General features: G+C 36.4%; 1 protein-coding gene and 1 pseudogene across 1 annotated transcript; both read left to right on the top strand.

Annotated features, from left to right (window-relative positions):
• Positions 1–2,929, top strand: LOC113356012 (annotated as a pseudogene).
• A 97-nt stretch (positions 2,930–3,026) lies between these two features.
• LOC113356011 lies at positions 3,027–6,000 on the top strand. The gene is made up of 4 exons (XM_026599011.1): positions 3,027–3,365; positions 3,463–3,618; positions 4,716–4,773; positions 5,517–6,000. The coding sequence occupies exons 1-4, from the start codon at positions 3,255–3,257 to the stop codon at positions 5,603–5,605; spliced, it is 414 nt and encodes a 137-aa protein (XP_026454796.1). The 5' UTR covers positions 3,027–3,254; the 3' UTR covers positions 5,606–6,000.
• The last annotated feature ends 7,051 nt before the right edge of the window (positions 6,001–13,051 follow it).

Below are 13,051 nucleotides of genomic sequence, written 5' to 3'. Positions count from 1 at the left end.
GTGGGGGCAAAAATGGTGGGGCATGTAGCAGCGTCGCAATCCATCACTTACTCTTCAGTCTCCACTCTCCACTACATTTTGTAAGAGATGCACAGTGTTTTTACCTTTTTAGGTATCACACAGCCGCCCTTGCTAAGTAGTTGTCCATTTCCTTTCTCTACTCTACTCCATTGAAAACCCTAAACACTCTCTCGCTCTCGAGGAACTTAGAAGAGGTGAATTTCCCTAAATTCAGGTCTGATACCGAATTAAGACATTATTGTAGCTATGGCTGCTCTGGTAAGATTCCTAACTTAGACTGTATTAGTATTTCCTTAGTAATTGTTGATTGGAGATTCAATTTCTGTCACAAAACTGTAGTTATTTATTTGTTATAAACAAGTAGAGATATGTAACTTATAAGAAATTTAGTTTGGTCGATAGGATTTGCAATTCAAAGCTACCTTGGGGAACAACTAGAGAAGGGAGACAATCTTGATTTGTTCTTACTGTATTTCCAAACTTTTCGGCTAGCTTATTTTTCTGTTTTCTTATAGTGTTCTGTTCATACTGTGTTCTAGATACTATATGGGGCGGTTCCAAACAAAAATGTCTTCAAGGCACTGATTGCTGCAGAATACAGTGGTGTTGAAATTGAATTGGTCAAGGATTTTGAATGGGGTGTCATGAATAAGACTCCTGAGTTCCTTAAAATGAACCCTATTGGAAAGGTACGTTTTGGTAGTTAGGAGAGAAAACTATTAATTTTTTTTTTTATTGTACTTTTCCTTATGTGTGTTTGATTATCATAGCACGTTTTTGAGAGTAATGCCATAGCACGTTATGGTGAGGCTCCGCTCTTCTTTAAACACCTTAGTGTTGATAGTTTTGCGGACTTGTATGCAACTTATTATTTTATTTTGTTCTATTCAGTTGCTCGCTTGAAGGAAGGCAACCCTCTCCTTGGTTCGTCTTTGATTGAATATGTAAGATATATGCATTTTGTTTTTCTGGCTTATTCTTTCTTTCTCTTTTATTTATTTTGTTGTTTCGTTTTAATGATTGATATGCTAATGCTAACGATAATTGTTTGAAATAGGGTCGTATTGAGCAATGGATTGATTTTTCGTCGTTGGAGGTTGATTCTAATTTATTGCGTTAGTTTTATCCGAGATTTGGTTATGCTCCATTTGCACCACAGGTTGGTTGAAATTTGTTTTCCGTTACCCTTGTTTCAGTTAGATCTTGTTTGCTTCTCATTGTCTGGACTCTGGATTAACTTATATGTCATCCGTTTCCTGTTACTAGGTTGAGGAAGCTGCCATCGCCGGCCTCAAGAGAGCATTAACTGCTCTGAACTCATACCTTGCTTCCAACACTTATTTAGTTGGCCACTGTGTTACACTTGCTGACGTAATCATGACATGCAATTTGTCTATGGGGTTCAGTCGTCTCTTGACCAAAAGCTTTACTCAGGAGTTCCCCCACGTTGAAAGATACTTTTGGACCATGGTTAACCAACCAAAGGTCTCCAAATTGTTTGACGAGGTAAAACAGACAGAGTCTGTTCCACCAATTCAATCTGCAAGTCTTCCTGCTCAGCCTAAAGAAGCTGTGAAGCCCAAGGAAAAAAGTGAATCGAAGAATGAGACTAGCAAGCCTAAAGCAGAAGTCCCTGAGCAGGATGAAGCACCAAAGCCTAAGGCAAAGAATCCTCTCGATTTGCTCCCCCCTAGTACGATGGTATTGGATGAATGGAAGCGGCTCTACTCGAACACCAAAACTAATTTCCGCGAGGTAGCTATTAAAGGTAATGACACTTCATTTAACAATCATATTGGTACCTACTATGCATATTGCATTAACAGGATTAGATACAACTTTTCAGGTACATCCAATTTGTACTTGCCCAATCCTGATTTACATTTTTGTACAAGCTTTAAGTGAGTGTTTCATTCTTGCTAAACTCCACTTAGGTTCTTTTAGGACTGCCCCAGTTTTTCCAATGCTCTTAAAACACTTAGGTGTACGGTTATATAAGTCTTAAAAATGGCGACTTTTACGGTGCGTCAAATAGAAAGATCATCATAAGATCCCTGATCATCCATCCCCACACAAGTCTCGGGAAAAAATCTTGATTAAATGTTTTATGATCTAAGGAAGCACTGTAGTGTGGTAGCCAACCAGTTACCTCATATTAATCAAGGACCCCTGAATTGCTTGTTTAGTTATATCTGTCGCTCAACTTGCTGATGTGATTGATTTGTGTTCATATGTCTCTTTAAAGGGTGGCTTCTTTGCATTGTGGGCATACCAGAACAAGCTATTACAAATTCTGAATATTGATTATGGTTTTCTCAGCTATGGTGTTCAAATTCATTTGCAGGGTTTTGGGAGATGTATGATCCAGAGGGATACTCTTTATGGTTCTGTGATTACAAATACAATGACGAGAACACTGTCTCTTTCGTCACATTGAACAAGGTCGGTGGTTTTTTGCAGCGTATGGATGTAGCTCGCAAATATGCATTTGGAAAGATGCTTATCATTGGTTCAGAGGCACCCTTCAAGGTGAAGGGATCGTGGTTGTTCCGTGGGCCTGAGATACCCCAGTTCATTATGGATGAATGCTACGATATGGAACTGTATGAGTGGACAAAGGTTGATATTGCTGATGAAAACCAGAAGGAAAGGGTGAATCAGATGATAGAAGATCAAGAACCTTTTGAGGGAGAAGCACTATTGGACGCCAAGTGTTTCAAATGACGCATTTTCCTTTTCATCTCTTTTCTGGAGAAAGCGAAGAATTGAGTTCCTCTGGAATTATTTGTATTTATTGGTGTTGTTTTATGAGGTTTGTGAGTTTGTGTGACATAGTTTACTGATTTGTCTGTGTGTGTTTTGTCTATTGGATACTAGGCTCCTGTTGTATGGTAAAATTTTGGTTTTAGGATAGCAAAAGTGTGCGTAATCGGCATGCAGTTTTATTCTTTTGGTCCAAGCGGTACGGCCATGGCGAGGGAATGCAGGCATTTTTGTTGTGCTTGGCCGCGTATAAACTGTGCCGTTGTTTAGCATTATAAAGGAAAACTTCCCCCACACCGATGCATTAGTTGGACTAGACCGAACTAAAGGCTCGTTCTTTTCTGTTTAAGGGTTTTAGGGGAGACTTCAATCACAGAAACTGTTTCAGAAATCTCCGCCTCTTTCTTTATTCATCACGTCCGTCAGCTCCTTCAAGTAATTTAGTTTTTTTTTTTTTCTGTGCTGCAGAGATGGCAAATAGATTTAGGGGTTTTGCTATGATGTTATCTACTGCTAAGAATTCCACCAGAAAAGAGGGTTCTGGTAGGATGTTTTCTTCTACTGCTCAGGAGTCCCCGAAGGTTTTTTGCCTTTTCTTTTTTTAATTATTTTATTTGTTTCTTTCTTTTTGATTTTGATCTGGATTTGGATGATTTTATTTTTGTTTTTCCTCATCAGGAACGGATGAAGAATACCTCTGGTGACATAAATTATGAAGATACTGATACACGTACAACTAGAAACTTTTATCTTAATGTTAGCAAGGGAGCATCTGTTGGTTTAACTATCGGGACTATTTACGGCTACTTTGTGTACGGGTGGTACCCTTTTAAGGTATTTATCCTGTAATAGTCCTCTTTGTTTTGTTTATGTGGTGCATCTTATCCTATAGAATTTTAGGTGGAAATACACTGGTAAGGAATGACATAATTAGGTGGAAACACACTAGTTGGAAGCATGATCCTGGAACCCTAACATAGAAATCACTACTGAAAATTAGCTAATAAGGAAGTCACTGCTTATAGTTATTCAATATCCTTTTTGGTCTCAAGTTTGGGACTATAAAGCTGAATGACTGTGCATGGATTCTTTTTCTTATTTTTCCATGCATCTTTTTTCCTTTGCAACAATAGAACACTATGTATCATTCCTCTGCAAATAGTGGCTGTTGTCTTTGCTATGATCAATCAAGCTTTTAAAAAGTGTTTTCTGAGGCGCCTCCGGTGTCTTGAGGTGTCAAGCAAGCAAAATAGCTAAGAAAAATCTTAGTCTTGTTTATAAGGTTTGGTTACTCAATCCTTCCTCAAATTGGGAAAGTGCTGCTTCGTTAGACGCTCGTACTTGGGCAATGGTGATTTGGCTGTCAAAATCATCTATTGGTTTCCTCCTTTTTTCCTAGGGCTAAAGATTTACTAGAACATCTTGCTTCCAAACGTAGGTCTCTGTGGTAATGACTAGAACATCTTGCTTCCAAACATAGGTCTATGTGGTAATGATTTTTGTAGTACATTTTCCAGAAATTGTCTATGTGCATTTTTCGAGGAAAACGCCGTCTGCCTAATAATTAATCAGGGGCCGCTATGATTTTTAGAACCATGGTTAGGAAAATGATACTACTGCTTAAAACCGTGGTGCAATTTTACAAAATCTGCATGGTTCATGCTGTCCTCTACCCCTTTTATTTCTAGAAATTAGTTGTTCTCTAGTCACCCCTCATATTTTGGCATCCATCATTTTTTCCATTTGATTTAGACATTTTTCGCATTGCGTGGTGGCATTTATGGCGACTGCATGTTATGCTAACTTTGAAATAGGTTTTCCATCTGCAAGAGAGCTGTTATTCAGTTTAATTGTGAATGTGAATGCTAGTAGGAATAGCCTGGTTTACAAATAAGATCAATATTTTGGACTAATTCCAAGGGAATACGCAGGGTACCCTTGAGGGGGACAGATCACACAAACCATGGGGTGCAGCCAGAGACAGTGCAGGTACTAGCCTTGAAATTTAAGCATTAGGCTGTGATGGGGGCACAGAATTCTAGCCTATCAAATATTGTTCATATCCTAAAACAAGGATATGAGGTATCTAAATTGAGCTAAAATGCCAAACTAGCCCCTACTAATCCTAAACCTAATTTCATCTTTTTTTCCAACTTCTAGGTGATTCTCCATCAATTTGATCTATCAATATCATTGGTTTACACATCTAAAATTGAATTTTTATAAATCATAATTTCTGAAAACTACCCCGAATCGGTGGATGTTGATCCCTCGCATCGACCAAATCTGGTTATGTTCTTCATGTCCACGAAGAACATGCAGTAGAAACTTTTTTCATGTTTAAATAAGATAATCGGAATCGGTTCCACATCGACCGGTTCTGTTGTACAATTTTGTGTTGTGATAATCACATGTGTCTAATCCACCGATTGTTTCAGTAGTTTTTTGAGTTTCCTCCACCAGAACTGTATATATACATGTGTTTTAAGCATCGATTTTGTGGGTTTCATTTTTCTGGAGAATGTTCTAGGCAGAATCGATACATATGCATGTCTTATCTACCGATTCCGTGGGTTTCATTTTTCCAGAGAATTTTCTAGACATAATTGGTGCATATGTGTCTTATCCACCGATTCAGTGGATAACAGTTTGAATCTTTTCTTCGTTAGTCGTACTTATATCTTTGTTTTTTTATTTACCTTTTTTGTAAATATGAATTTGAGCCACTTAAGCTTCTACAACCGAGATATCCAAGAAAGGGATGTTAAAAGAAAGGCAGATGTTATTAACAAGTTGGCGTTTGACCAAGAGACCAGACTAGAAAAGGCGTTGGAATTGGTTGATGAACTTGCCTATGAAGAACTTGAGGAGCTCATAAGTTGTGCAAGAAGGAGAAGAAAACAAATTGTAGCTCTGAGGGCACGTGATAGGGAGATAGAGGAGTTATTTAGAATTCGAGCAGCTGCAGATGATGTCAATATTGGTGCTGATGGTGATGGTGGTGCTGCTTCTGCTGATGCCGTTGCTCCCAATGTAGTTGCTCCCAGATAATTTAATATGCTAATCAAGACAAATTTACGGTCTAAAATTTTTAGTATTTTGTAATTATCGTAAATGGTTTTTTATTACAATGGGTTTATTGACGCGTGGTTTTTAGTTATGTTTTGTATAGGTATATGGTACAATGGGTTTACGCATCTATTTATTTATTTTTAATGATTTGTAATTACAAGCTTGCAATCGGTTGATTTGGCCTTACACATTAACTTTTTTTTTTTTTTTTTTTGCTTAATCACACATTTTTATTAATTGACTTTGCAAAGAAAAACCAGTTTTTACAAATAAAAAAACAAAAGATTACAGGACTACATCCATAATACAGCCAGCTGCAAAATTTGTAGTAAACAATTTCTGGCATTTCAAGACGTTTCAAAATACCACCAGGCCTTCCACTGTGCATGAACCTTTCTTTGCCAAGAAGTCTACAGAGAAGTTTGTTTCCCTGAAACAATGTTCAAACCTGACACATTCCAATGTCTGTTTTTCATTCAACCATCTTGTTCTTATGAACCATGGAATTATACCTCTATAGAAGTCACTAATGACTGATTTAGAGTTTGACCTTATTATAATATTTTTAGCTCCAAATATAACAGCCCATTCCATTGCACAAATAACTGCAACTTCTGCAATAAAATTTGTTGCATTATCAACTCCACCTGACATTGTACTTGGCATATATGGTCTCTGGCAATTATTCCAAAACCAGTTGCACCTGGATTTCCAATTGAAGAACCATCACATCAAAATACCATGAATCCATATTCAGGAGCAGACCAAGAACATTCCTTTACACATCTATACTTAATATGTCTAATACCCATTTTGAAGAAATCAATTATATTATGATCATAGTTTTGTCCTCATTTTGTTCCCTTCATTGTTGCACATGTAGTTGTTATCCAGATTTCTTTTATCAATGGGCTTTTATCCTTAGTTGTTTAGATATCTCGTCAAAAGAAACTGGAATCTTAAAATTAGAGATGCCACGGAGCCAAGACCATATTTCTAAGCTAAACTTACACTGCCATAGAGTATGGTCCATACAATCTTGTTCTGCAACACAGATAAAACACCTAGATACAATTTAAAATCCATTTTCTCTCATTACTACATCATCAACATACAATTTATGCTGAATTTTTCATATATTACTTGCAATGCTAGGATGTAGAAATGGTTTCCAGATAACAGACGGCCAATTTAATTTTGGTTCCTTTAATCTAATTTTTTCAACTGCATCAGAAGTTGAGAACTTACCTTTTAAGTCTCCACTCTACTCCACACCATTATATTTGTTTCCCCGCCAACTTCAGGGAGAGTTGTAGAGGCAAAATAATTTTGAAGCTCATTAGGAATGCACCATACTTTTCTTTGCAGTAACTCCTTAACTTTCATGCTTATATTATCCTTAATAAAATCAGTTAAGCCAATATCATTTATTATTGGAGAGTCTCATATCCAATTGTCAAACCAAACTGATATTTTTGAACCATCACCAACACACCATCTGATATCATCATTTAATGAGTTAAAAACCCATTTAACACCAGACCACGCAAAAGATTGTTTCTAATTTATGTTCCATTGACCATTTTTGTCTGTAAATTTGGCAAAGAAAACATAACTCATTCTTCTTGAGAGTTCATTATCCTCCATATCTTTTTCATGAGAAGAGCCTTATTCACGGTCTCTAGTCTTATGATACCCAAACCACCTTCACAAAATGGGGTACAAACTTTCTTCCATGCTAATGTTTTGTATTTCCTCACATCACTCTCACCAGTCCAAATAATATTCCTTATCATTTTCTCAAAAATCTTGATCATAGAAGTAGGCCACTTATATATTGCCATGTTGTACAATGGAACACTGCTTAGTACAGATTTGATTAATACCAGTCTATCCTGAAAGGAACTTGCCCTTCCAAGCTGCTAGATTGCTTTGCATCATTTCTACTATAGGCCACACCATAGAAATAGTTACTCTCCCAAGAGCAAGAATGACTCCAAGATATTTATCTGAAAAACTAGTTACTTTCGTATTTATTTGTTGTTTTTGACTAGTAGAAACTTCATCCACAAAACATTTACTTTTAATCATGTTAATGATTCGCCCAGAACTAACTTGATAGTCATCCAGTAACAATATTAAGCTCTCCAAACTCCTTTTTGTACCATTATAGATTATAAAAACATCATCTGCAAAGAATAAGTGAGTAGGATGAATACCTTTCTTGGCCACCATCGGAATCAGCTTGCCATCCATGACCAACTGGGATATATTCCTGCTAAGAACATCTTCCATTAGAACAAATAAAAGAGGTGATAAAGGGTCACCTTGCCTTAAACCCCTTCCAATTGAGAAGAAACCACATGGTCCACCATTCATCATTACATAAATTTTTGCTGGTTGAAGAATAGTTATTAATCATCTGCACCATGAAGTGGAGAATCTTTACTTAAGACTCTGGTTAAAAAATCCCAACTTACAAAGTTATAAGCTTGAGAAATATCTAACTTAAGTCCTACATTTTCTCCTTTTTTTTCTTAATTTCATTAACCATTTCTGAAGCTAATAGCACTTGTTCATGAATACTTCTCCCCTTGATATAAGCAGTTTGCTGAGGAGATATAAGCTTTCCAATTAGAGTACTCATTCTTGTGGTAATTAGCTTGTGATGATTTTAAAACCGACATCACTTAGACCAATAGGTCCAAACTAAGAAGTTGTTTTAGCACCTTGACATTTTGATAAAAAGATTAAGAAACTAGAATTTAAACCTTTAGGTATGCACATTCTTCTCCAACAGAAATGAATTGCAGAAGTCTTCATGAATAATTAATATCCCAGCATGTCCTGTAGAATATACTTGAAAAGCCATCTGGACCGGGAGAGCTATCTGGATCCATTGCAAACACCACTTCTTTTATCTCTTTTTCATCAGGAAGAGCATCAATCATTTACTCTTCTGATCTTCAACAGTAACTAATTAAGGAATGACATCTAGTAGAGTATCAACACTATTTACTTCTTTAAATTCAAATCTTTTTTTCAAAGAAATTTACAAGTTCAGAAGAAATATTTTCTTGGTCATAAATGATATTACCATTAGAATCTTCAAGCTCACTGATATGATTAGATGCTTGTCTTATCTTCAAGTTTGTGTGAATGAAGCTAGTATTAGCTGCTCCCTCTTTAACCTATTTAATTCTTGATTTTTACCTCATAAGAGTATTTTTTTGAACTTCTCTACTAGCAAATAATTTTGAGCATTCAATAATAAATTAAGAGTTTCTTCATCAAAAGGATTATTGTCAGAATTCTGCATTGCTTCTTTGACTTTAGCTTCAACTTATTTTATTTTTATGTGAACATTGCCAAAGATATTCCAATTCCAGTCATTAAGGCAGTGTTTTAGCTTCTTCAGTTTTTGCATAAAGACAAGCAGGGTCTCCTTCCACTCCATTTGACCAACTCTCTTCAACAACTTGAAGAAAATTAAGATGTTGAATCCACGTTTTTTGAAATCTCTTAGGAGCATTTTTTGGTTTACGAATACCTGCACATCCTCCCAATAAAGGTGCATGATCCGAAGTAACTCTCAAACCCACTTTGTAACCCTAATCACCATAAAAATGCATCCATTGTTGATTGAAGACAAGCCTTATCAAGATTTCACAATATTCTATTTTTACCATGGTGATAATTTGACCCAGAATGTTTCAGGCCAGTTTTAGGAGCTTGAATTAATTCATAATTGTTAAAACAATTTGTGAAATCCAATATTGTTTTTTATTTGGAGATCTCCCTCCCACTTTTTCATATAGATATACAACTGCATTAACATCACCTAACAATATCCATGGCTTCTTAATATCACTTATTAATTCTATTTCTGACCACAAGAATCTTCTCTGAACAATTCCTACATGAGCATGAACACCAGAGATTAACACATCACCAATACTCATTGTTATCATCTGACTTGACATGAAAACCACTTGTGGAGTTGCAATACATTTATTCCAAAACACCATATATTACCTTTTTTATTTGAAGAAGAATTATGAATTACCATATTCTGCATTCCTGGTAAATTTAGCTTATGTAACACCCCCTAAGCTGGCAGCTGACTAATCCATGAGATTAACTATAAAATGTGGCACTAAGGATCTAAAACATCTAATTAAACACTAAGAAAGAAGTTCTGAACAAAGATTAACCCGAATCTTGACCCACTCTGAAATAAATATAAGAACTCCTCTCTAATGATACATATTCAATAGTGAGTTGATTTACAAATAGAATATAATCACGAAATAAACATAACGGAAGCTAGCATTATATCTCTAATTCGATAAAAAGCTTTAAGCTACGAAAACACATATCTTCACACACACATTTTCTTCTGATTAATGAAACTGAAGTGGGAACGATTGAGCACATCATCCCAAAATGGTTCCCAATGGAAACATATAACTTTAAAGTAATCACTAACATGCTTCACAGTTCTAAAAGATAATGAAATTGAAACAGAACAATATAAGACAACAGATAACTTCTTTTACATACAACACGAAGCAGCAGATTGCTTCAACTCTTTTCCCCAGATATTGTGTCCATCGTGGCAATATCCATGACAGATCAACCACCGGATGGATCTACGAGAATTGAGTTAAACAACCTAAACATATGTTATCCTAACCTCGTCTCACTCAATGGAGAATAAGATGCCAGGAATAACTCCAGTCTCAAATGATAGCATGAAATCCAGGTACCGTAAGATATTATTGTGGAATGCGTACACCTCATAAATCTCAATTCCATCATCTAAGTCTAGAATATAATAAGATTTTGATTACTATGATATGATCCCGCACAACAGATTCACAAAAGGCACAATCATTATTCGTAGACCGAAGTCTCCAAATAATGACCTTCTCCAGTCATGAACTAAGAATTTCTTTCTAAGTCAAGGTCATAGTAACCCAGTCATACTACTAAGACTGAACAATCAAGTATTATATGCATATGAGTGAATTCCCCAAATAAAATAGTATATATACTATCGAAACGGATGAGTTACCGCCCTTCTAAGGTAATTTGCACACAGATGAGTTACCGTCCTTCTATCTTAATAAGCAAGAAAGTAAGTAATATTGCAAACGGATGAGTTACCACCCTTCTAAGTAATATTGTAAAGGGATGAGTTACCGCCCTTCTAGAACTTAGCAAGAATCTATGGGGAATCACAGACACTTGTTAGAGCATAGCTCGGTCGACCTCGCATGTGTTGTTATCTCAAGCATGTTTGTCAATGTTAGTGATCAAAACTACGAGTCTTGATTTCTAGTCTACATAACTAAGTCTCAGACTATGATAGAAAAGTGTAGTTGAGCTCAAGGACTTCATGGCGATTCATCATACAACGACGAAGATATACTCAAGGAACCGTGGAACTTCATCAACAAAAAGGTATGTGGAGACTTGAACTTATATATCACTCAAAAGTCTATCTCTTTTATCTCGTACTTCTTATGAGACAAAAGTCGTATGCTATATAGATTGGATCATACACATTTGATATTTCGAGCCGAGTATATCTCGCCTATCTATATCTCGAAATCATGTGTTGGTAAAGTTTTTCACTTTGATCGGGTTTATCTTCACCTAATGACGAAATTCATAATGTTTCAATCACTTTGAAAATTGCTTTGACGAGAAATAGTGTAACAACTATATAACGTCCTCTAAGAATGTTTCAATGGTTGGAATGAGAGTTTAGGTCTATATAACCAATGATGGATATAAGCATTGTGTGGAAACACATATGTGCATAAGTCTTATTCCTTAATCTGAAGTTTGTGAACTTTGTTGATTATGAGAAACCGGAGGAATTGGCTTTGCCAAATATGTGAACTCAGTTTTCGAACTCAGTCCGCGAACTGAGGGAAGTTCTCTTGCCGAGAATTTCTGTTGGGATTTTCCAAAAACTCGTTTGCGTGTTTAGTCCGCGAACTGGCGGAAGTCTCCTTGCTGATATTTTCTGTTAAGTTTGGAAAACTCTGCCGGTTGTCTTAAGTCCGCGAACTTGTTTGCGTACTTGAGTGGGTTATGATCTAAAGATGTGCTCTGAACATGAAACTTAAATTACTAAGGAATGCAGTATGCAAACCGTGGCTATAAAGTTCATGAGCCGATTCAATCGAATCGAATCATCTTTGTTTTAATTGTATCTTGTGTAGTTACATAAGATATCATCGCAATTGAACAACTCTCTAACTAGTTCATTTGAGTCAATTGAACTAGTTATGGTGAAGAAGAACAAGGTTAATATGAAATGCTCATATGGTTGACCTTTTGGGTTACTATGTTGAACCAACATACACGTACACGTTTGGGAACGGTTTTCACAAACCCAGTAAACGTATATCTCAAGTGTGTGTGACAAGCTAAGTTTTCGATCTAACGGTTGAGAAATATTAGCTTGAATCTAAATCAGGTTTTCGTCTAACGGTGAATATTGATTGCTTTGTAACTAAGGCAAAACCCTGATTTGAAGACTATATATAGGAGACATCTAGCATTGGACAAAACTAATCCCCACACGTCTGTGTGATACTAGTGTGCTCGCTAGAGTCGATTCTCCTCTAACCTTTGGTTTTCTTCTCTAAAACCAGGTTAACGACTTAAAGACTTCATTGGGATTGTGAAGCCAGACCGATACTACTTTTATCGTAGTTGTGTGATCTGATCTTGCATCTTCTATCGTACGAGTACAATCTTTGATTGGCTTGAGATCGTGAGAGTTCTCCGATAGGCAAGATAAAGAAGTCACAAACATCTTCGTCTCAATGTTTGTGATTCCTCGACGTCCTCTTGTGTATTCAAGTAAGACTGTTGAGAGGTGATTGATTAATCTAGGCTGTTCTTCGGGAATATAAGACCGGATTATCAATTGGTTCATGTTCACCTTGATTTCATATCTTAAGACGGAATAAAAACCTAGGGTTTTTCTGTGGGAGACAGATTTATCCTTTGATAGACTTTTCTGTGTGAGACAGATTTGCTTATTATCAAGTCTGCGATTTTGGGTTGCAGCAACTCTTGGTTGTGGGTGAGATCAGCTAAGGGAATCAAGGGAATCAAGTGCGCAGTATCCTGCTGGGATCAGAGGAGTAGGATTATAACTGTACCTTGAATT

This window comes from Papaver somniferum, chromosome 3 (assembly GCF_003573695.1).
Source record: "Papaver somniferum cultivar HN1 chromosome 3, ASM357369v1, whole genome shotgun sequence".
Lineage (NCBI taxonomy): Eukaryota > Viridiplantae > Streptophyta > Magnoliopsida > Ranunculales > Papaveraceae > Papaver > Papaver somniferum.
This window is presented reverse-complemented; position numbering and strand designations above follow the sequence as displayed.

What these genes read in the sequence shown, in the direction of transcription:
- LOC113356011 (XM_026599011.1), top strand. Translation starts at nt 3,255, where the DNA reads ATGGCAAATAGATTTAGGGGTTTTGCTATGATGTTATCTACTGCTAAG. An exon ending in CTGCTCAGGAGTCCCCGAAG is followed by an intron (nt 3,366 to 3,462) that starts GTTTTTTGCCTT and finishes TTTCCTCATCAG; the next exon opens with GAACGGATGAAGAATACCTC. An exon ending in TGCAGCCAGAGACAGTGCAG is followed by an intron (nt 4,774 to 5,516) that starts GTACTAGCCTTG and finishes GAGCCACTTAAG; the next exon opens with CTTCTACAACCGAGATATCC.